We start from the raw sequence: 24619 nt of genomic DNA on the forward strand, positions 1-24619 counted from the left end.
GGCTGTCACGTCTCCCCTTCTCCCCCACCCCCCCACTGCATGGCAGCTCCCCCGAGCTTCCCGGCTTCACAGAGATTTTAAGGCGACACAAGCTAACCCTGTCCCTCCTACAGGCTCCGGCAACACTGCCAGTGGCTTTGAAAGCAGAGTGCACGGCCACCTGGCCACGCGGCTCTGTGGCCTTGTTCCGGGGAGATGAGGCTGGGCTCTCCCACCTCGCCTCGGCACTCAGCCTAACCCTGGAGGAGTGAGTCAGACCTTGCGGAAGGTGTGTCGTGATGGTAAAGGAAAAACTGTTCCCTGGCGAGGCAGACCTTGGTCACGACTGTCTGGATGGGCGCAGAGCCCACCACGCTGGGGTCTTGCAGTCGGGGAGAGAGGCTGGGCTGAGCTCCGGACACAGGCAAGGGGTGAGTCACAGCCATGGGGCAGGATGGGGGCCGACGGATGGAAAATGATCAGGAGGAAACATTTGGGGTGAGGGGAGTGGCCAACCCCCAAACTGGAATCTTGCTGACAGGCCAGAGTGACCACACTCCACCTGGGGGAGGAGACTGTTTCAAAGGCGGCCGGATAGCAAGGGAGTGGGTTCTGGCCAAGACGACCTAGCAGGTTCTTTGCTAAAACTAGACTTTATGAGGAAACGCACGGATGGGCCTAGGAGACGGTCTGGAACCTGACTCAAGGGTGGCCAAGCAGAGAATCTTTGTCACTGGCGGAGTCTAGTGTCCACCCCAGTGAGCAAGTGTCTCTCGGCACAGAAATGGGAGTGGGGCCTCTTTCCCACCACGGGGCCCCGAGCCGGGAGAAGCCAGCCAAGGTAGGGGCCCGGCCCTGCAGAAAGCCACCCAGGGAGGGCCCAGGGCTGGGAGTCCCCGCACCGCAGAGCCACTGGCTCCGAGCCCGGGACCAGCACGTGGGGTGCTCCGGGCTGTGTCTGTGGGTGCTCGCAGCATGGCCAGCCCTTCTCTGACCCAGGCTCCAAGGCCAGGGCTTGTCCGTGCCAAGATTGGGCAACAAGCCACGTCCCCACTGGGTCTGCATTTCCCACCTGAGTTCTTTCCCTCCACCGCACCGGGGTTTCCGGGGGCCTGAGGTGCCCAGGTGCGGGGCAGCCGCGAGCGGAGCCCGAGGCAGGCAGGGCACATTTTGCTAGTGGTTCAGTCACTTAGGTTCTGCGGGAGGACGGTACAGATGTCAGGTTGTTGGGGAGATGCTGAGTTAAACAAACTTGCTGAAATAGGTTTGTTTTCTACGGATTCTCAACCCTGCGTGTCCCGAATCTCCAGGAGGGAGCCCAGCTCCGCGCACGGAAGCCACACTCGGATCTGGGCGTAGAGCTCTCGCTTATTTTCCCAGGACACTGAAAGGGGTTTTGGCTCCTTTACCCCCATCTCTGTGTCACAAAGCCCAAGCCCCACGTCCTGGAGTCTGGGTTCCTGCAGTGAGGGCCGACACAGCAGCTCATGTGCGAGGCATGGTTTGGGGAGCCAGTGATGTGTCCAGGTGAGGCTGGGGGATCTGGTATGGCACCTGCAGACGGTGGCTCTCTGTTAGTGGAGGCTGGCCCGCCTGTGGTCTCTCTCCTAGCGTGTCCGTTAGCTGTGGCCCCCCAAATGCCACAAGCAACGCCAGCCTTGGGCGTGCAGCAACGTGGGTGTGTTGTCTGGGGCTGCATCTGTCAGCTGACCTGGGCCAGCCCCAGTGGTGCCCGTGGGCCTCCTGTCCTCCCGCGGGCCCGCCGGGACGTGTTCAGCACAGCCAGCCCCGACACCGTCATGCTCCCAGTGGTGGCCTGGCGCAGAGGGAACTGCAAGGTGTCACGGGGCGAGTGCGGCTGATGGGCGGGTGGAGACTCGGGGCCACCGTGGTGGCGCATCACACCGGGAGGGGGTCTGAGTTAGGTCCTCCTGGCACCTCTTGTCATTGGAGCCTTCACCCCAGATGCAATCACACGTGTATCTCTGCGACTGCTCAGCCCTGATCTGTGGCCTCAGTCCTTCCCTGGGGGGACCCTGTCCACTTTTGTTCCCCTCCTGCCGCCTCTGGGTCTAGCCCAGTGCCTGCACATAGTAGGTCCTCAACACCGAGCCCCTGAGTGAGGAAATAGCACTTTTCCCTCTGGCAGGGACACTGTGAAGAAAAGATGTGTCACTCCTCAATCATGTCTCCTTGAGGAACTGTCAGACCCCGTACAGGGAAGGGGGAGCAGAACCAGGGTGGCATCTGACATCCGGGGGGCACAGCATGGGGACATGTTCCCACCGACTCAGTGAAGGGCTCTGTGCACGCGCCACGCTGCTGCCCCCCGACAGCGCAGCCCTGGACGGCGGGCGCGGAGGAGGTGTCCCTGTGAGTGTCTGTTGTGCCTGCAGGTGCCAAGGGGCAGCTTCCATCCGAAAGCAGATTCTCAGGGCCGACCTGTCTGTGCATCACCTGCAAACTCTGGGTCAACTCCTAAGGCAGGAGCTCAAAGCGCAGAGCTCGGGCCAGGACGCACGTCCAATCAGCCCCAGACTCGGTCAGGTTCACGATAGATTGATCACTGCCTGCCCCACAACTGTTTGTAGCTGCGACCACCCATGGTAAGGGCCTTCCCGCTGGAGTCGCGCAGCGTGGAGACGGGCGGGCCCCTCTGGTGGCAGGCGGCGTCCGGGCATCCCTTGCTCCTTTCCCTGTTGGCTGCGAAGGGCGTGCTGGGACCTGCTCCTCACAGCTGGGGCCACTGGACGGTGCATCCGTCCTGGAGCAGGTTTGACGTTGAGACATCACTGGAAATAGGTCGGTGACGGGGGCTGGACCCACAGGGAGGCAGGTGTCCCGTGGTCTGGGCTCCCGTCTGTCTAACTCCGATAGGTGTCAGGGAGACGGGGAGTGTGTTTTGAAATAGAACCCAAAATACAAAGCCTGGAGGGCGAGTTCCAGGGGCTGGAAACCAGATGGGAAGCGGCTGTGATACCCTCTGAGTGCCAGGACTTTCCGACTGGTCACACACAGTCCACGGAACGCCCTGGGGCTCCCGGCCAGGGGGAGGAGCCACCGTCCTCTGAGCACCTGCTGCATGCAGAGTCCTCACCTGGCGCCTTCCTCCCAGGGCCGCTCTCGCCCCAGCACCTTGGCATCCCAGGCGCCTGGTCTGCCCAGCGGGGCCCACGAGGTCCCAGGGCCGGGCCTGTGGAGGGAGAGCCTCACTGTTCACACAGAGGTTTGACCCATTCACCGTTTTATGGGCTAAATACAGCTTCTGTGAGGACTGTGGGTGCTGGCGCACGGGTGAGTGATCCGAACTTCCTGGGCCCGGGGCTCCCCTGCCAGGCTCAGGCCCTTGGAGGGGCGGCCTTGGTGGCAAAAGACACCTCTGCCCATCTGAAGCCTCCCTTGCCCACAGGCACCACGTGGGTGTCCCTTCCCTGGCCTCGCGCTGAGCTGGCTCCCCCGCCACGTCCTTTGTGTAAATATCAGAATGACGAGGGAGGTAACTGGAAGAAATGGGTCATTTCCACATCGGCCACTGAGCTCGGAGCTGAGCATTCTCGGCGTCTGCTCTTAGAGATGCGCGGAAGATTCGGCCCGTGTGTCCCGCGTGTGCTCCTGCTTTGAAAGCTGCCCTGGGGTTTGGAACCGAATCCGCTCTCTGAGGGGTTTGCATTTTCCCGGGACCCGCCTTTCCACCTGAGAGAAGGTGCCGCCTGTCCAAGAGCAGACCTGACCCCCCGCGTCTGGGGTACAGGCCAGGAGCCACGTGTCCTCCGCCCCAGTTCAGCGTCCTGGTCACCGCTGCCTGCTGGGCCACGCTCTCCGAATGTGAGTCAGAGGGACCAGATGGCCGGGCCTGGCTCCCGTGTGTAACCCAGTTCGCAGCGTTCAGTTCGATTCAGAAATGCGAGTCAAGCCTCCTCTGCTGTCCACGGGGGCGACTGTGCAGGCTCCACCGTCGCCAGAGCGTGTGGTCACACGTGTACACCTGAGGCAAGGGCTGCCCATCTGGCCCCACTCCGGCCCCACACTGAGGGCCCCCCGGGGTCCTGGGGGGTCCTCTAGGACAGCGTCACAAGCTTTTTCTTTCAGAGCTGGGTGTAAACCTGTTAGACTTACAGGCCGTGCAGAGTCTGTGTGGAATGTGCCATCAGGACCCTCTGAAGCCAGCTGTTGGGTAGATGGTGATTTTGCAAACTTGGGGGGAGGGCTCTGAGCCCTCTTGTCTCAGTCTAACCGATCCCCCCAGGTGCCCGAGCCTCTGGAAAGCCATCAACGTGGAGGGCAACCCCACTTCCAGGGAACAGGTTTCCAAGCTCTCGGCCACCTTGCCGTGCCCCCAGCCGCCGGGGACCCCGGTCTGAAAGGGCAGCGCTTGTCCCCCAGGCGGAGCAGCAGGACAGGCTGAGATCTGGCGGAGGAGGTGGCGCTGAGAAGGGAAAGTGGGTGGCTGCCTCCGCGGCATTTCGGGCCAGGTGGTGTGGCGCTCTGGGTCCCGTCGTGGCACCCTGTGTCCTCAGGTTCTCAGCGAAGGCTCTCCGCGTCACAGGAACTTGCTTTTTGGTGTGGCCAACCCAGGGGTGACAGCTGTGGCTGAGCCCAGGCTCAGGGGCTGTGAGTGCAACTTCAGGCCCCGTCTAGAGCCCATAACCAGCGAGATGCATCTGAGCAGCCCCAAGTCTCTCCAGACCTCGGCGCCAGGCCACTGGCCACCCCGCGTGGAGGACTCCTCTCCTCCGGGCGCTGTGCGGGAAGCAGCTGGCTCCGGGCCTGGAGCTGCCACTGGATTTGGATCCTGTGCTCTCTGTGTCTTAGCCATGTGTGCAGTAAAGGGTTAACCCTGCCCAAAGAGATGTCCTTTCCTTCAGCTCCTCGGAGGTGCCCTCCCAGCCCTTGGAACGTCATGCCTGGTAAGAGGGTCTCTGTACCTGGGGGCCTTGGGCTGGGCCCGGTAGTCCAACAGGGTGACTTGTGGTGGGACCCTTGGGCCACATGTATTGGCTCAGCCTCCAGAAGGGCTGGACACTGAGGTCACCCGTGCGGGTGGTCAGCTGTGTGGCAGAGTCCCAGAGCAAGCTCTGGACACCGAGGTTCCAGGGAGCGTCCGTGTTTGGCAGTGCCTCACGCGTGTTGCTAGGGGAAGTTAGCGCCGTCCACGTGCTTCTGCTGGAAGGTGACGTCGGGGAGCTCACACCTGATCTCTCCTGGGCTCTGTCCCATGACCTCTCCCACTGTGATAAATCACCATCATGAGAACCGGGGCTTTCCTGGGCTCTGTGCATCCCCCTAGTGACTTGTTTGCCCTGAGGTGGTCTTGGGGACCCCTGAATCACACTGTGCAACACTGAACAAATCCCTTAACCTCCCTCTGGACTTGGGGAGCATTTTGAACCCACTGCATGGGGCTGTAGTGAGCTGTGCGCACTGACCCACTTAGATCAAGGCTTGGCACGTTTGACCCTTCAAGTTAGGGTCACTTCGCCACGTGGGTCGACTCCACAGAAGCTGCAGGCAGGCGGTCCCTTGTCTTCTCCCCCAGCCCTGGGTTTGTCACTGATGAGGAAGGGGCTGGAGGGAGAAGGGGCATGAAGGGGAAAGGACCAGAGATCGAAGCCACTCAGGGTGTGACCCTCTCGCCCAAGGCCTCTCGTCCTCAACACCACTGACAGTTGAGCCAGCCCATCCCTCCTTATGGGGTTGTCTCGTGCCTTGCAGGATGTTTACCGGCATCTTTAGCCTCCACCCGCTATGTGCCAGTAGAATGACCCTCTGCCCCAGTGTGACAATCAAGAACATCTCCAGACAGGGCCGATGACGCAGTTGAGGACCACTGTTCCACTTCCTCTGGTCCTTCGGGGTGATTCCTTGAGGACCCCCTCGCACGGTGGTGTTGCTGTAACGAACCTGAGGCCTTTGAGATGTCAGCACAGCTGTTTCCTTGGTGGAGGCTCCATTTCTCTAGTGTCCGGCCCTGTCCCTGGGCGGAGGCACTTCTGACAAGAGGAGACCTTATCTCCGCAGAGTCTTGGCTGGAGCCCCTCCCTGGGCTGGGCCAGCACTCACTGTGACAGTTAATTTTATGTGTCAACTTGACCGGGCCTAGGGGTGCCCAGGTAGATGGTAAAACACTATTTCGGGGTGAATCTGCGGGGGTGTTTCTGGGAGAGGTTAGCATCTGAATCAGTAGACCGAGTATGGAAGGTCCACCCTCACCCCGTGTGTGGGCATCATCTCATCTCCCGAGGGCCTGAATTGGAGCCAAAAGGCAGACAAAGAGCAAATACTCTGTCTGTCTTTCTCTCCTTGAGCTGGGACATCCCTCTCTCCTCCTCTTGGCCTTGGGCTGAATTAGACCACGGGCTTCCCTGGTTCTCCCGCTTGCAGACGGAGCATCACAGGACTTCTCGGCCTGAGTAATCACGTGAGCCAGTTCCCATAATAAATTTCGTATATGTCTCTCTCTCTATTTTATTGATTCTATTTCTCTAGAGAACCCTGACTATACACTCACCCTGTGGAAGGCTCTGCAGGGTCACTTGGAAAATGGCACACTTCTTTGTGTCCCTGCCATAAAAGCTGGTGGCCTTGTTTTTTTGTGTGTGTGCATATCCCAGTTTTAGAAGGTGCATTTTCTCTTGTGAGCCTGCCCCAGGAGGTGAGCAGCTGCCTCAGAAGGAGCCTAAACCTTGAAGTGGCTCCAACTCAGGCGAGCCAGGCTGGCCTCTCACCTGTCCCCCGGTGGTGCACGCCATGAGCTTCCCCTCCCTCGGGGTGGCACGTTCCCAGAGACTCTTTCTCAAGGACTGCTGTGAAGCTGACATTTTGCAGGTCTTTGTGGGAAAGGAATGGCTTCTTTGTGATGGAATTGGCACTTTGGGTGCCCAGTGTCACCTGTCACCTATTAGACTCATCCCTGCAAGACAGACATCCTTGTGTCTGGTGACCATGGGTCTTTGCATAATGCAGGCACCCGAGACCCCAGCCTTGTGAAATGAGCCATGATAAGGACAGAAATGTCACCCTTTTGCCTTGGCAAATTCCAGGACCACTGTTCCTGCTCCCACCCGAGTGTTCCAGCCAGCGTGCCCCACCCCCGCCCGTACTAGAAAGAAAGCCCTCACGGTTATTCTCGCCATGGACAATGGCCCGCGCTCAACGCGGCTTCATTTAATAAGACCTCGCTCAGACTCAGAGATGGATTACCAACTTCCACATCAATCTTCGGGGCCTGATCTTATTACAAACCACCACAAATACAACCATAAAAACCCTATTGATTGATGCGGAGCTTGGTGATCCATCTGTCCCCATCCATTATTCCGGGTATAATTTTTCATTATCTGGGTGGCAGCTGATTCCTAGCACATTAGTATACAGTGGCAATTACCAGGCGCAGAAAGAGCCCCTAAATTAGCAGGAACAATAACACCTGTCAGGAAAGGGAAGCAAGAGTCCCCACACGGCACGCGGCTGCGCCCTGGGACCACGGCGGGATTGCAAAGTCTGGGGATGGGATTCAGTACTGACCTTGGGAGTGGAGAGGAGAAAGATTGTTTTGTTTTTTCGTTTCTTGGGGGTGTAGCGTGTGTGTTCCCTCGAGGTGACAAGATTGTCAACCCGGTCACGGCCCGCCTGACAGCTGGCGCGGAGATTGCTCACGGACTGCCTCGCCCACGGTCAGTGGGGCTGACGGGACAGATGTTCCGCAGCCACCAGGGACTCGGTCAGAGGACGACTATCGAGGGTGTGAGTGCTGAGCGACGATGGGGAGGAGGGAGAGAAGTTAGGGGAACGTCCTCCCATAATGGTGCTCTCAGCACGGTTTGGGGAATAGTCCTTTCCAGAGACGGAGACGATGTGGTCTCTCTCCACACAGTGATTCCGCGATCTTCACATTCCTGTTTTCCACAAGATGCAGTTTCTTTTCAGCTTGGGGGAAATTGAGACAGACACGTGGCTGAGATGTCTCCAAGGGCCCTTGAAGGGATTAGGTTGGTAAATTTCTCCATGAGTGATGATCTCCAAAAGTCAAGGATCCTGTCCAGCTGACTTCTCCAGGGGAACTGCCGTGCAAAGCGATCCACTCTCCAGATGCTTCACATGCAAAATCCCGGCAGGGTGAGGCTGCCTGCCGCTGGGGGCCGTGGCCCCGGGGTCAGCGAGAAGCGTGGGTGTCCCTGACATCACCTGCCAGTGGCCAGTGAAAACCCGGCAGTGAGGAAGCCTGTGACGACGGAGTGGCAGGTTCTGGCCTGTCCAAATAAAGGTGGCAGTTTGATTGCCAGCTTTAACTAATCATTCAAAACAGATAAATACTTTTAGTGATTTACAAACTGAGCCACCTTTGGCTATTGGCCTAAATCAGGAGTCTGCAAACCGTGGTCCATGGGCCAAATATGGCTGCTAATTTGTAAACAAAATGTCCTCAGGACACAGCCCGTGCTGTGGCTGCTTTTGTGCTGCAGCAGCAGAGGTGAGCAGCTGTGACAGAGACTCCACTGTCTGCAAGGCCTAAATTATTTCCTCTTCGGTCCTTTAAGAGAACGTTTTCCTACCTGGAGCCCACAAGAATCCTTAAGGGACTCACACAGATGAGGAAACTACTCCTGGCATTCGGAGAGAACTAAATGACAGGACAGATGCTTTCAACACTACACAACTTCTCACATGTTGTTCTGTTCCTCTAAGTAGGCGACCTTCCAAAGGGAGGAAACGATGAGACATCTTTATGGATTTTCCAGATTTCAACCTGCTTCCTCCAAATACTATTTGGGCCACATGTCCAAAGGCCCAGTCCTCGTTCAACCACCAAGACCCTGTGGTCCATGGGTTCTGCTTATAGTCGTGGCTCCTTAGGCAGGAGCCCAGCGACCCGTCAGAACCCATGGGCCAGGCCTGGGAGCACAGGCTGGCTGCTTTGCAAGAAAAGTAGGTAAAGGGCAGTAAAATGTTTACCTAACCAATTTAATATCAGAATGTGGCTACAGATACGCTGAAATTGGATTTAGACATTTGATTTTCTCAGGGACTCCAGAGCAGAGGATTGCTTTTTGTCCTGGCTCTGCCAGGTGACCAGGGAAAGGTCATTTTACTTCTCTAGCATGGGCTCCTGCTCGGTCGGGCAAGTGCAAAACATGTGGAGTGGGGGTGGATGAAATTGATCACAGTGTGTAGACTTAGCAAGGTGTCGGCATAAAGAGATCATTCCAGAAAGCGTAGCTGCTGCGTTATTGTATGTTTGCCCAGAGCCTCTTAGCTGGTTATTAACTACATATTGCATCCTTCACATTTTAATCTGGAAAGTCTGATGAAGAAAATTCACACAGAAGACAGAAGGGCCTTCAGAACAAGGCAGACGTAGGAAATTCAAAATTACCTTTGTTACTGCTTCCCTGGTTTCTTATTTTCGACTTCTCAGTTTTAAGCTTAACAATACGTCACACAGCTAAGACACCGTGTCATGCAGTGTGTGAAGGGCGTGGGTATAAAGAGGATGATTTGGTCTCCTTCAGGTGCTCAGAGGCTCACAAGGACCTCAGGCAAAGGGCTGTCCTTCTGCTCTTCGTATCATCAGTAAGAGTGTCCCTCGATGCAACCATTCCCCGCTCTGGGCCTTATTTTCTTTGGTCCATCAAAAAAGGAGAATCAATGCTTCCCCATGCTCCCTGCGAATGTGGACGGAAGGAAATTCACCACCTAAGACACAGCCAGTCATGAAACTCCTTCCTTCCAAGGACTTTGGCCCCTGCAAAGATTCCAACCAGTAGGAGACTTCCCACAGTAATGAGATGAGGCTCTGGGCCTCCTCTGGCCCACAGATGTTTGAGACACAGTGTTCTACTCCTGTAAGGGCACTGTGTCCCCAGCGGGGCTTGGCCTCTCAGGTTGAACCCTTCCCCACCACTGCCTGTGTGGCTCACCCCTGCCCTCTTTGCTCTTTTATGTCACCCACCTATGAAGGTGTTCAGTTCTCCAGCTTCAGCCTAGACGATGGCAGGTGTAGTCCAAGAAGCAAAGATCTAGTCCTCACCATGGGGGTTGGGATGTGACTTGCCCAGAGTGGGCTGAGAGGGTCCTGGTGGGCCCGGAACACTGCTGGGGGAACCTGCCATGGAGGAGGTGGGGAGGCATAAGTGCCTGCGTCCCGCAGAAGCTCGTTCCTTCCCCGGAATGTAGAAGGGGAAGGGCCCACCTCTGCCTGGATGGAGGGAGGAGGGAGGCCATCGGGTCTAAGCCAGCACTACGATTAACCAAGTCTGAGTTCAGAATAATATGACTGCTCTTGGTATGGGCTATGGAGCCAAGAGATCCCATGTAATCTGAGGAATTTAAACAAACTCACCCAGATAGTTTTCACTTTCATAAGTGTTGATGAGAATATCTCCCTCTGAGAGTTGTTATCAGGAATAAATTGAACAATAACACACATGAAAATTGCTACCACTTGTTGAATATATCAGTGATAATCACCATCATCACCATCACCACCATAACTATCATCACCATCATTGTCATCATCACCATCACCACCACCATCACCATCACCACCATCACCATCACCACCACCACCATCACTAGCACCACCACCACCATCACTACCATCACCAGCACCATCACCATCACTGCCATCACCAGCTTCATCACCACCAACACCATCACCATCATCATCATCACCACCACCATCACCATCATCACCGTCACCATCACCACCACCATCACCATCACCACCATCACCATCACCACCACCACCATCACTACCATCATTAGCACCATCACCACCATCACTACCATCACCAGCACCATCACCATCACTGCCATCACCAGCTTCATCACCACCAACACCATCACCATCATCATCATCACCACCACCATCACCATCATCACCGTCACCATCACCATCACCAGCACCATCACCATCACTGCCATCACCAGCTTCATCACCACCAACACCATCACCATCATCATCATCACCACCACCATCACCATCATCACCGTCACCATCACCATCACCACCACCATCACCATCACCACCATCACCATCACCACCACCGCCATCACTACCATCACCAGCACCATCACCATCACCATCACCACCACCATCACCATTGTAACCATCATCATGACCATCAGCAGCAACAGCCTCCTTACCACAGGAAGCTCAGACACAGGGTGAGCACATTCTCTTGGTGACAGCATGGCTGTCTCTTGACTGGGCTAGAGGGAGAGTGTGGGTGGAGAACGAGAGGAGCCTGAGCAGGTAAACCACCCCATGATTGTCCATCCTTGTCAACCCTTCCTATGGCCACAAGACCTGAGGTGGGTCCCAGGGAACTTGGTGCAGAGGTAGGGCTACTGGGGCTGGTGGGCACTCCGTTGTTGGTGGGGTTGACTGTGGTCCCTGTGGCTAACCTAGCTTTCAACCCCACTGGCAAGCCAGTTTGGCAGTCCTGGAGGAGGGCAACTCACCCAGAGGTTCACAGCAGGTGCCACAAATGTGGTGTGTGTGAGGTCATTCACCAGAACGAGCAGTGAAGGCTGCAACTTTACAGAACAGGCCCCAGGGCAGTTGTTCCCTGCGGGCAGGCCCCCAGCCGATCTGGTCACCACTGGCGCTGTGGGCACACAGTAGGTGCACAAAAACATTCTCAAATCAGTGGATTAAAGAGGGATGCAGGGAGACCCGCTATTTCCCTGATGGTGCTTACCCTGTGGGTTCAGGAGGGGACTCCCTCATGACAAATGACAATTGCCCCCGAAGAGGGGGAAATTGGGAGACAAAGCTGGTTTTCTGGTCATGCCAACTTTTAATCATTTATTAACAGTTTCCCCACGAGGATGATACTCAGCAGAGACGTAACATTTTTTTGTGAGACTGTGTCCTTGGGAGACTGCCGGAGAAATCGTGACATTCTGAAATCCGCCATGCTGAAAAGGCCCAGGCGGTGTTCTCTCCCCAGCAGCCCGCCCGGTCGGCCAGGTGTGATGGGCGGGCCTCTGCCAAGTGGACACTAAGATCTGAGACCCGGGAAGACCAGACAGGTGCTCAGACAAGTCCAGTAAGAGCCCGGGGAGACAGGCACGTTGGCAGGGTGAGCTGCTGCCACCTGCAGGCCCTGCAAGCTCCCCCGCTGCCCTTGTGTCCCCGCTCCCCGGGTGGGGCTGTCCCTGACAGCAGGGCAGAGCCAGAGTTGTGGACCTTCCTGGTGGCCCTGACTGTGAAGTCAGCCAGGGGACGCCCCTAGTGCCCGTGTCCCAGGGAAGATGGGACAGACGTGTGGTCAGGAGGGATCGCGGCCTGTGGCGAGCCTGCCATCCCGCCTCCCGCCCTGCGTCTGTGGTTGGTGGCAGATGTTTCAGGAGGGATGGGGGCAGAGGGCGGGATGGGAGAGGATTCCCATGCGCAGGGGCTTGCATGCAGCACATGGCTGGGGCTCTGGCTGTCCCGCTCTGACGCACTGGTCCTCCTGTCCCCATCCTGCCAGTTCCAGTGCCGCAGCCCCATTCAGGGAGTGCTCAGGGCAGCAAGGCCAGACTCGCCTTCCTGGACATTTTATTCCTGGGACCACATCAGGCAGTGAACTTCTTAGAGAGGACCCTGGAAAGAGGGCAGAGCCCCAGAGATCCCAGTGCCCAGGGTGTGCAAGGGTGTCACCCATGTGCTCCTCCTCTCCACGTCCCCAGTAAGTCCTGGGCCATCCTGCCTCCCCCGGGTCAGGCCAGACCATCCTGCACTCACAGACCAGCACCTCTGGTGCTCACGGCTCCAGCATCAAGGAGCAGAACTCGCCCAGGGTAAAGGAGAAAGGGACATGGGACAGGTCCTCAGGGAATGTCATAGCTGGAGCTTACCTGTCACCAAGTAAAGGCTGCAGGTGAAGGGCTCAGCAGGTGCAAGAAAGGACACAGCCGCCCTCGGGTCAGGTCACAGCGTGGGGGTGAAGAGGGCGGTGGGGATGGGGGGGCCAGAGCTGGAGCCTCCTTCCTGGACCCCAGGTGGGAACAGCCTCGGTGACCATGGCGCCGCCATCCTGCTGGCCGTGTGTCGGGAAAAAGAGACCCGAGTGCCTGCCATGTTGTCCCAAGACTGCTGTGGATGGGCGCTGGCATCCACAGCTGTGTTGGGGGCTGCCCCACCCTCCCTGGCACCCCGTCCCCGCGAGCTGGTCTCACGCCCTCCCCCTCTCTCCTCCAGGTCTGGCCGTGCATCAGGTCATCACCATCACCGTCTCGCTCATCATGGTCATAGCTGCTCTCATCACAACTCTTGTCTTAAAAAATTGGTAAGGCTCCTTGGCCCTTGTGACCTGGACATGGGGGGCTGTGGGGGTCCCCAGGGAGGTGCACACAGAAAGGCCCCTCTTTTCCAAGCCCAGCCTGCTCCACCACAGGCTGCTCACGTTCCACACCGGCCCGTAGGCGCTGCCTTCCTGGCGTAGCTTCCCGGGCTGCGTGGTGTCCCTGTTTCCAGTCTTTCTCTGGGTCCGAGTGAGCCTTTGGCGGTTGCCTACCCAGAGCACAATCCCCGCTTCTCATTTCCTCGGGACCTTCCCGGGAGAGGAAGGGACAGCACCTTCCTGCCAGCGGCCCTGCCGGGCGGGATCCCACACTGCCCCTGCCGGCTCTGTGGCAGGTCTCTGGGCCAGCCCCATTTGTCACCCCCACCCTTTCCTCCCCCAGCTGCTCTGTCTGCTGAACTAGGTTACCGCTTTGCTGCGGGCGGCCTTTGCCTATTTCCTCCTGGAAACTGGCCTACTTTGAGGCTGGCCTTGCTGGGTGTACACACCTGATACACCCCTGAGAGAATCGGGGACTGCTGGGTGACCTGCTGCTCGAAAGCACCTCAGCGGCCCCACCTGCCCGCAGCCACTCCACCAGCGCCCGCGTCTCCTTTTAGCGTCAAAGCTCACACTCCCTCGTGGAGTAGCGGACCACGGATCCCCTGCCGGCTGCAGACAGGGACAGGAAAGCAGGGCTGGAGCCTGGGATATCCGGAACCACATGGAGATGGGGAGAGCCGGGCTCTGGGGGCACAGGAGGCCCCCCGAGGGCAGGCCGTGGGAGGCTGGGGCCAGTGCAATCCCAGAACAAACCGCCACCCCTCCCTGACCAGCAAAGCGAGACATCCAGGCTGCCTCTGGCCAGCACACTGGGCACCTTCCTGAGGACAGGCGATGCGGACAGCAGGCTGCTCACGGCAGGGATTGTTAGGAGGGGCCAGCTGGCCAAGGGGCTTTGGACCCCTGGATCGTAGGGATGTAAGAGGACAAATCCCACTGCCCGGCTCCCCAGGGGAGACAGCAGACTCAGTGGCCCGTTCTGTGACGGGTGGCCCTGCCTTCATCTTGCTTTTCCCATGCTTTTGAGTTTGTAGCAAACCTTCACGGGGCGCAGGGAGAACCTCCCCAAGGGACGGACAGATGGGTTCCAGAACCTGGCCCTGCCCTGCAGGAAGCCTTTTCGGGTGGGGCCGGCTCTGTGTTTTGCATTCACCTCGTCACCTTTGCTTGCAGGCCAGGCTTTCTGCTCCTGTGCCCAGGGTGGCTCTGCTGGGAAGCCAGGCAGGGGACAGCCTGGTGCACGAGGAGCCCTCCCTGCACATGGCTCTGAGTGGGAAGGAGACGGGTGGGTGCGGGGGGTAGGGGGGTGGTGAGAATGGCACCCAGACGAAAGGAGACGCCACCCACCTGTCCTTCCTGTGGTCTTATCACCCGAGTGGCATTTGGGCTCCCTGACTGCATCCTTTGTCAAATCCCTGGACTGGCGAGGGTGGGCCTGTGGCCAGCCTGCATGGCCTCTGGAAGCCCCCTTGGTCCCGAGGATCTGGGGAATAAGGCAGGAACCAGGGGGCAGGTGGGACGGCCACCGGGAAGACCCTGTAGGCCTCATTTCCAGCCTCTGAGCGTTCACCTGGGTGGGGCCGAGGACAAGGGATTCCCAGCTCATCACCTGTCCCCAAAGATTGTTCTGCACGTAACCCATCCTAAAAGGATGGGACGGCTGTCCCCAAAGGCTTCCGCGCACACCGGGCCTCACCACACACACAGGGACCCAGCATGGTTCCCCTCCCGCCGGGGCGCGGGAGACCGAATCGGCACCGTGACGCCAGGCCCGGCTCTGACACCACCGCTCCCTCCCTCACCTCAGATGAGTTCTCCCTGCTGTAATAGCCACATTTAAAATTCAGATTTTATTTTTAAAAACAGTTGATTGCTTGATTATGGTTGATCTTTCTGAAGAGGCCGGGAATTACCATTTAATATAAATGGTGTGTAACCCAGGCCTCGCGGCGAGAGCGGTTCCGGCCCCTGCCTGCCCCCACGCCGCCCCTCTCTTCCAGCTGTGCCCAGAGCGGGAACACGCGGAGGAACAGCCACCAGCGGAAGACCAACCAGCAGGAGGAGAGCTGCCAGAACCTGACCGACTTCACCTCGGCCCGCGTGGCCAGCAGCCTGGACATCTTCACCGCCTACAACGAGACCCTCCAGTGTTCGCACGAGTGCGTCAGGGCGTCTGTCCCCGTGTACACCGACGAGACGCTGCACCCGGCGGGGGAGTACAAGTCCACGTTCAATGGAAACCGGTAAGCTCGGGCGTGGGCCAGACCCCGAAGCCGCGAAGCTCCTGGCGGTCCAGACCCCAGAGCGCGGTGTGGCCGAGCGCTGGCTGCTGGTCTGTGTCAGTCGTCCCGTAGATGGCCTTGCGGGGCCCAGGAGATGCAGGCAGCTAGTTTGGCAAAACGAGAGTGGCGGGGAGGTACCCACAGGCCTTTCCATTCCGAGAGACCGAGGCAGCCCAGCCCGACTCCCGTCTGGGCTCCTGCACTTGGGCGGCGGGTGGACATGCAGACGCCCCAGCCCTTGCCACCACGCCCTGGGGCCGGGAAGCCTCGTTCATTCCCTCTGCCCCAGCTCAAAGCCAGCCGTGAGGTCATTGGCCTCCCAAACAGCCACAGGTCACAACTGCCCGGCCCCCAGAGTCAGGGTCTCTGCGCCCCGCCGGGAAAAGTCAGCAGCAAACAGCAAAAGCGCCAGCATCAACCAGACGCACGGCCCAAACTTTCCTAGCGAATGTCCTTTCTCGTTATTCACGTGCAATCCCTCAAAGAAGACAGGCCCCACAGCCCTCCCAGGGAATATTTAAGAAACCCTTGAGTCAGCTCCTGAGGTTTGTCCAGAATTAAATTAAAATGTCAATAAGCTTCTTTTAAGTGGGCATATATTACGGCATCATTTTGGAAATTAAAAAAAATGTCCAACAACTGGAAAATCTTAGGAAGAAATGAGTGGGTCCCCAGGCGGCCTCCCAAGGCCCCCGTCAGCAGTATGACCGGCGGCAGGGGACACTGCCCCAGGTCTCCTGACGCAGGTCCCTCTGAGAAAGGGACGGCTGCGTGCTCGCTCGTGTTCGGTTTGCGGATTCGCTCAGGGACAGCGAAGGCTGTGGCCCTGGCAGGGGACAGCTGAGGGGCTCGCTGCAGTGTCTAGAGTTAACCTGTCCTTGTCCCGTCAGCGAGAACGAGCAGATGTTCCTTAAATACCCTCTCAGCTCACTTCATCTCTACGTCAGACTTGGCGACATTCTCTGTCTCAGACGCCGTCTTCCCTTCCTGGGGAGGACACAGCGCGGAAGGCTCAGAGTGTTCTAAACGGCTTTGATTTCATACTCAGACATCCAGGGAGCTCCCTGGTGGCATCCCCGCCTTCCAGAAGGCCGAGTTCGCAGAGACTTGGTGAAAGGATTGTCAAGCCACTTCCTTGAATGTGTGCCGGGGCTCAGGGTGGGCACCCTGGCCGGCCAGTGCTTGGCCGTGGGGGAGGGGCGGGGTGGGGACAGGTCCTTGTTTTGTTTTGTTCCCCACCCCCCCGTGTCTGTGTCGGGTGGAGGCCCCATCCCAGCACAGCGTGGGCACAGCTGGAGCCCCCATGCCCTGGCAGGGAGCACCGGGCGGAGTGGGTGCTTGCTCTTTGGCCTCAGGTGATGCTCTGCTGGGTTTCACTGGCCTTGGGAAATGGCAGCTTAGTCTCAAGGGTGACAGCCTAGGGGGGAGACACTTCAGGAGCCAGGTAGTGTCCTTTCTGCCACCTGCAACAAAGCACGTCCAACCTCTGCTGTCAGAGGCAGGGCCCCCAGGCTCTGGGCTCCTCCTGCAGATTCAAAAACTGAAATCTGGAGTCAGCACAACCGCGGGGGACCGATCACCAGCCTTCCGCCCCCACTCCAAAGTCCCCCATGCCGGATCCCTCAGCCGTGGTGTGTGCTCCAGAGCCCTCCAGGGAAGAAGGGAGCGTTAGGCGTGGAGACCTCTTTCTCCCCAGCCGCAGAGAACGGGGTCCCTTCCCGACGAAGGCATCGGGGCCGTGCAGAGCACTAGCTCCCCGGATTCCTGTCCAGAGCGGGCCCGGTGCAGCCGCGGCTGTGTCATGCGGCTCTCGCCAGCCCGTCTCTCTGTCCCCACAGGCCCTCCTCCTCCGATCGGCATCTCATTCCCGTGGCCTTTGTGTCTGAGAAATGGTTTGAAATCTCCTGCTGACTGGCCGAAGCCTTTTTTACCTCCTGGGGGCAGGGCAGACGCCGCGTGTCTATTCCATGGTAGGTACCGTCTTCGTGCCTCGGTTTCCCCTCTCCCCCACCCCCACCAATTCGGGATCACTGGGACCCTGCTCCACGTGGTGGGGGAATTCCAGCGGCATTGACTTTCGGAATGTGAGCCGGGCGGCCGGGCTCTGCGTCTCCTGCTGCATTTGTTAGCGACACCCCCACGTCCCCGCAGAGAGTGGCAGACGCTCTCGTGAACCCTGATTCAGTGTCACGAACGTCATCACCAGCGCCCGCGATCCCTCAGGAAGGCCACGGCCAGCCTGAGTGGGGGGGAATCATTTCTCGAAACAAGCCACAATCGCTGTGGTTCTCGTTTCCCTGGACAGGAAGAGACTCGGGCAGCAGCTAAGCAGGCAGGAATCGCAGCCCGTCACGTGTCTGCACGTGGGGAGAGGGCGCAAAGCAGAATTAAAACACAACTTTGAAATATAAAAATAAGAGATAAGAAAGAAAATGATAAAGAAAGAAAGTGAAGAGTTGAGACATCTACTAATTTGAAGCCAGGAACTGGTACCAAAACAGGATGAATTTTCCACGCTCTGCTAGATAGGAACATTTGGTTTGCTTTCAATGATATTAACTTTAATGCAGACGCTAAATTGCTTTCTCCTGTGCTGAGTCTCCTGCACACGCAGGCGGCTGCGGGGAGAGAGTGCTCCCCCCGCCCCGAATGTACACGCCATACCTCTGTGTGCACGGTCTGTAGATGCAACCTCAGGTTCCGGTTTTCTTTTCCTTTTTCTTTTGGTGCCAGGCTTTCTAAGGGTCCTCATTTTGCCCGTGGACAGAGTCAGGCTTTTCTACCCCCAGCTATTCCTTCTAAACGTGACGTCAGACCCCTTCCCTGAGTAGGGAGCCCTGTTTCCAGGATGGGTGTCGACATTTGAAAATATTTTTTCTTATTCCTTGTTCACCTTCTGACGCTGGGGGCTGAGCGGACAATGCCGTTGTCAGGGTAGGGTCGCGGGCCTGGCGGTGGGCCTTCTGGGGACTCTGCCCGCTGCACGCAGCTGGGGGCCCGGGAGCCGGCTGCAGTCAGCGGGGCTGAGTGGGTCAGTTCCTAATCCTACACTAATGAATCGCACGTTTGCTCCAAATCAAATCTCCAGCCCTTCTCTCTGTCCCAAGCCAACATGTTCCGCCAACTGGCAAAGAAATGTAATTAGATTGGAAGGGGAAGCCAGCCGCCCCACGAAGGCATTTGCCGAGTCTGCGTGGGCAAGGCAGGTGAGCCAGGCTGTCCCCACCATTCAGCAGGCGGGCACGGGGCCTGGCGCACCCACCGGAACCACGTGCCTTTGCCTGCCTGCGACGGGCCGCCCCCCTGTAAGGCTCAGACAGAACCCTCTTTGGAATCCAGCCGAGCTAGCAACAGGGAGCTCGCTAGTAACGAGGGGTCCCCGACCCGCCTGGTGAAGCCCCTGCAGGCCCAGGTGGTCGCCAGCATCCCTGTTACGATTTAAACATGCACTAGGTGTAATTCATTGACCTCGGACATGCTGGGCCTGCACATGGAAGGACCTCCACCCCCTGCCTCCAAGAGCCAGGGCCCGCAGAGCTGGAGGGGTCACCCAGAGGGGACAGTTCCCTCACGTGGATGTTCACGTGGCACTCTTTACTTGTTCCATTCTTCCAGCAATCCCACTTACAAGTGTGGAAACTGAGGCACCGAGAGGTTAAATGACGCCCAGCCTACCTGTCCGGAGGCCTAAACCCAGGGACCCCTCTCTCCACCGAATCAGGGAGCTGCAGCACTGACTCCAAAAAAACAAACTAAAATTGAGAAAGAAAGTGCTTTTACTTGCCCCTCTGCTCCAGAAAACCTGGCTGTCCCATCAGCCTGGTTCTCTCCTTCCGGGAACACAGGGCACTGAAGGCCCCCCACGGACACTGCTGGTGGGCCGTCCCCGCGGGCCACCCCAGGATGAGGGTGAGAGGTGCGGGAGCTCCCATGGGGGCCCCAGGGGCCCTTTCACCTCTGTTTGGACCGTCTGTGTCTAAAGGGCCCACCCCTCCCTGTGGGTCTCAGGTGGGCCCTTTGGGGAGTCCCGAGGGGTCCTCGGGGCTTGCTGGGAGCCAGCCGCGCCCAGCCACTGAGTCCGCTCCACTCCCGTGTCCTTCCCGGTAGACGAGGACCAGAGGGCTATGCAAACAGCCTCGTTAGTCCTTTGACAAATGCTTGAAGAGTCCGTGGCTGCGTGGACAGACTGTTTATCACTAGCTGGGACGAAGGCATTCGGATTCCAGGGATCCCCTGATTCTTGCAGTTAATGACTGGACATGAGCACCAAGCAGAGGATAGCCAGAAAGATCTCTCAGATTTACTAGGGTACTTATTGTCCCTTAAATAAATAGCAATTAATACTAAAACATTTAATTAAGGTTTAAGAGCCGGTGGAGATATTTATCTCTCGCCTAGTCGTTAAGCCTCTCCAAATGCATCTTTAATGATGATGTAGCCGTTTGCTATCACCCCCATGTCTTCTCACTCTGCCCTGTGTGCACGCTCGGGCCCCACACCGTGGCCAAGTCTGCTTTCTGGCTGGTGGGTTGTTCGAGATGCCAGCGGCTCCTGTCCCCCTAGATCAGCCTCTGCGATAGATGCCACCAAGTTCTCGCCTGAGCCAGCCTCCGTGGCGGGGCCGGGTTGCTCCGGGCAGACACAGAATGAAGCCGGCCTTCCTCTGCCCCGAGGAGCGGGGCCTGGCGGGCAGGCCCGCGCGGGCTCCCGGGCTAACCCTGCCATGTCTCATACAACAGGTGAACCTCATTAGCGTTCAGTCCTCTCCATTTGCCAAGGCCACTTCATTCCGAGCAGAGCCTGAAAGTCATAAAAGCTCTCGAATCTGAAACAAGTGAGAAATCAATCACAGGTTATTATTATTTTCAAAAACACACTGAAGACATCACTAATAAAAAAAATAAGAAATGCACCTGAGCCTTCCCACTTGGTTCTGTAAAAGAAGTACACTAACAGAATGTCAAACTTTTGTCATTCAAAGGAACACATTTCTCAAAGCAGCAACCCCACCCTGCAGGAAGCTGTGCTCTAAGCTGAGAGTCAGCACCAGGGAAGTTGGGGGGGGAAGCAGCCATTTTAGGTTGTGGGGAAGTTAGCTCTGTGTCCCCAGGGAGACCTTGCTGCGGTCTGTTTGTTCTCTTTGTTTTGCAAAAGCAGACAGGGGACTTAAACCCAGTGAGCCCAGTGGCCCGTGGGCCAGGCCAGCGGAGGATCCCTCTGCAGGCAGCAGAGGGCAGGATTTATCCCAGATCCGGATCTGGAAGCTCACTTTGTCGCACACGCTCAGCTCCCTGTTTTGGCCAGGGAGCCTGAGTGGACGTCTGCCTCTGGCTGTGTTGTTTTCCATCAGGGTCCGGGGCCGCCTCGCCCACCTTTCCCAGCTGGCCGGGGCTCCTCAGTCCCGCTCCGGGCTTGGCGCCAAGCTGAGCGGCTCCTGTGCGGAGCCTTGCGGGAGAGAAACCCACGGACGCCCCCGCAAACAGAGCGTGAGCAGCAGGGTTCCCGCAGGAACTCAGGGCACCTGGAGGGTGAGTGTAGGCAGCCTGACACCCCTCTCCTGGGCTGTGACACCGCCCTGCCCTGGCAGGGAACCCCCACCCTCTGCAGGGGCGCAGCGCTGCTCGGCAGACGGCCTGTCAGGCGCAGGATTGGAGCCGTCTCCCTCTTCCTTTCTCCTTCTTCCATCCTGAGACCCCGAGTAGAGAGAGAAGCCTGTAGACCCGGAAGAGGAGCCCGTCCCCGCGTGGCCGGAGCTGTCTCGTGCTGGGCTGTGGCTGCAGCCCCCTTGCTGGTCCTCCTCCCCCAAGGGGCTCTCCCGTCACCATCCACCGGCAGCGGCACCTGGGGCTGTTCCGGGCTGTGGGGGATCCAGCTCAGGGGCCGGAGGCAGAGCTGGTTCCTGCCCACGCTGCTGCTCTGAGCTTCACTAGGGTTGATTTCCCACCCCAACCAGGCTCGGAGCTGGAAGCTGAGTGACCCAAAGGGAAGCTGGCAGGAGACCTGTCCTCAGGGAGCCGTCCTGCCAGCGGGTGATGCATCCTACACACGCCAGCTAAAACTCAGTGCAGACCTCCCCGCACCCGGGGAGCACCAGGGCAGGACACGCCATGGACAGAAATAACAGAGGACGTGTCCAGGCCAGGGTGCAGTCCGAGGAGGCTCCCGGGAAGGAGACTTTCCAGCTGAAACGGAAGCATTTGAGGTCGGACATTTGCAGTCTGGGGTCAGGCTACCACCTGGAACCTAGAGGAGGAGGAGGAGGGAGGAGGGAGGTGGGCAGGGGGCGGGACACACTGCAGGTGGATCCAGTGAGCCGGCGTGAGGAGCACGAGGGCTTCCCAGGGGGACAGCGGCAGGATAACGTCCACCTGGGAACATCCGCAGGCGCATGGCCGGCTGGAGGGCAGGGCCCTGATCCGCAGGTTTAAGGTCAGGGTCAACGATTAGGAAGCGGTTCATGCAGGAAACCTTTCTTATCAAGGCAGAAGCTATCGGACCTCCAGCCCAGCCCCAGACACACAGAGCGAAAGGTGGGCTCTGAGTAACCCGTGGTCAGGAGAATAGGACAGCAGCTGACGGTGGGGACTGTCCCAGGCCACCAAGCCCAGCCTTTAGTGACCCCACTTTTTAAATCTCTTTTTAAAAAATTGTGATAAAATTTTATATAACATAAAATTTACCATTTGAACCCTTTTGAAGCCTACATTAACAGTTTGGTGGCATTAAGTGCATTCACAGTGCCGTGAAGCCGTCACCACCGTCCGTCCCAGATCGTTTTCATCTTCCCGGACTGAGGCTCTGTCCCCGTCACACCCCACATCCCCTCCCCCTCCCCAGCCCCTGGCGACCCCCACTCCACTTTCTGTCCCTATGAATCTGACAACTCCGGAGACCTCATGTAAGTGAAATCATAGTATCCATCCCCACGTTTTTTAACTTTCAAAAAATCAAAATTAAGATGGACATGCAAGAGGGTGTTTCTCTCTGCTAAATTACTTCATTTTCAAACTGCACCCCCATTCCTGGAAATGTGAGGAGGTGGGTGGGGGTGGGTGCAGCCGAAGCAGGGCTGTCGCGAGCTCCGGTGCCGATCCAATGGCACGTGCCGTGTCTGTGCGTGCGGTGGCTCCCGTGCCACAGTGGGTGCGTGGATGCTCCACTGCGGGCCCCGCAGAGCTGCCCACACGGGCGTCCTTGGGGGAGAGCCGGCAAGGTGAGGCGATGCTCCGCCGTCCAGACTGGGGGGGCGGCCAGCACCCTCACCCCCGGCCCCTGGATGAACAGACTCTGACAGGCCGCGGCTCTTGGAGAGGACAAGGACCCCAGGGCTGTGCAGGAGGTGCCACTCTGGGGCCTGCCAGCCGCCCACTCCCGGGACACGTCCTGCACCCGGGGCCTTCCGTCCCGCTGTCCCCGCCAGGGTCACTGCGGTGGGCGTAGTTGACTCAGGAGGGAGAAGCCCACATCCGGGGTGATGGGCCGGGCCGGGCGGGGCCGCTGGACTTCCCTGGGGAGCTCCCCGAGGACCCGATTCCAGGTCTCCAGAGGCGGGTGCAGGAGACTGAATTTCTGAAACGCCCTGACAATGGGGACGATGGAGACAGTCTGGCTTCTTGCTGTGCCTGGAGCTGCTGGGAAGATTGCAGCCCTCCTGGTGGGGGCTTCTCCCCACCTCATTTTGGGGTCACTGGGTTCCCCCCACTCAATGCCACCACCTTCTAACGTGTGTCACCTGCAGAGACGAGGGTGCAGTGACGTTCCCTTTCTATCTTTTGAGAGCCCCGATTGCCTGCAGTCGCGGGGATGCAGGTGAGAGCTCTGAGTGGCAGTGGAGGGACGGGAACAACACCCCCTCCCCATAACCGAGATGCAGCTCTGAGCAGACCCCCCTCCCCGCCCACCCGCTCCACTGTGTTGGATCCTGATTCACCGTGGCGCACCGTGCCCAGGCGGACTGTCACTGTCACTCTCTGGGGAATGCTCACCTGCTGGGGTCTCTCCCTGCACCAGGAAGGCTCTGAGTTTCCTGTTTTCCGAGGCTCACGCTGGCCAGAGCGGCCCCCTTCCTGCTGGCCCGCGGGAGGCGGCAGGTGCAGCCACTAACCTGACCTGCACGCAGGTGGCATTCGCCTCCTTCTCTCTTCAGCAAGATCACCTGTTAGAAAGACGCGGAGGTGGTGTTTCTCACGCGGTCCCTTTACCTCTCCGGAGTCCTGGCTTTACGGACCCCATCTCCTCAGCCCAGCGCTGCCCTCCGTGGGTGGGAGGCTGGACGGGGAGTGAGCACCTGGAGGCCACACTCCGGCCAACCGACGTGCACCGTGGGAGGCGGCGCCCCCACCAGGGAGTCGATGGAAGGGCGTCCCAGCCGCCTCCTAGGAAGCCCAGCTCTCCGCAGACACCCTCGTTCACACTGGGCTCTCACTGCTGGGGGCCCTGGCGCTTGTCCCAGTGCCTGCTGGCTGCCCCACTGAGGCCGTCCTCACGTTCTGGGGACACCTGGGTGTCAGTTCCCCGAGAAGGGGAGCCGGGGGGCGGGGGCCCCTGCACGCGCCGTTTAACCTCTTCCTCTTTTCTTTCCACACAGGATTCCGTTGGTGAACCTGTAAAAACAAAACAAACAAAACAAAACAAAAAAACACAAAACCTAAAACTAAGTCACCTAAGGGGGAGGGTCCCCGACCTACCGCTTCTGTCTGCCGGAGGGAAACTCGCAGAGCAGGACGCTCGAGGCCAAATATATTTTTGTAAAAATGCTCACGCCTATGGGTGACCGCCTCTCCCGGAGTTTTCTTTGGAGAACAGAAAGAAGAGACACGAGACGGGCGCTGGAGGCGGAGAGGACAGGCCACCAGGCGGCAAGGGCGGGAGGCAGCGTCCGGAAGCGAGGATTCGTACTGCGATTCTGAACCTGTGCCAATAATACCATTATGTGCCATGTACTGACCCGGGGCTCGGCGCGGAGCCAGCCAGCCGCGCAGAATCTCACGGAGAACGGGGGTGGGAATCTCTTCCGACAGAGTC

The 24619-nt window shown here is 58.4% G+C and overlaps 1 protein-coding gene across 1 annotated transcript in view; it reads left to right on the plus strand.

The window, feature by feature from the left end:
• Window positions 1-17566, plus strand: part of AJAP1 (adherens junctions associated protein 1) — a 104881-nt gene extending 87315 nt beyond the window's left edge. Inside the window, exons 3-5 of the mRNA XM_069477272.1 lie at window positions 13169-13256; window positions 15314-15556; window positions 17434-17566. Coding sequence (XP_069333373.1) covers window positions 13169-13256; window positions 15314-15556; window positions 17434-17506 — 404 coding nt within the window. The 3' untranslated portion in view covers window positions 17507-17566. The remainder of the gene's footprint in view (window positions 1-13168; window positions 13257-15313; window positions 15557-17433) is intronic.
• The last annotated feature ends 7053 nt before the right edge of the window (window positions 17567-24619 follow it).

The sequence above is a fragment of the Eulemur rufifrons genome, chromosome 8 (assembly GCF_041146395.1).
Source record: "Eulemur rufifrons isolate Redbay chromosome 8, OSU_ERuf_1, whole genome shotgun sequence".
Taxonomy (NCBI): domain Eukaryota; kingdom Metazoa; phylum Chordata; class Mammalia; order Primates; family Lemuridae; genus Eulemur; species Eulemur rufifrons.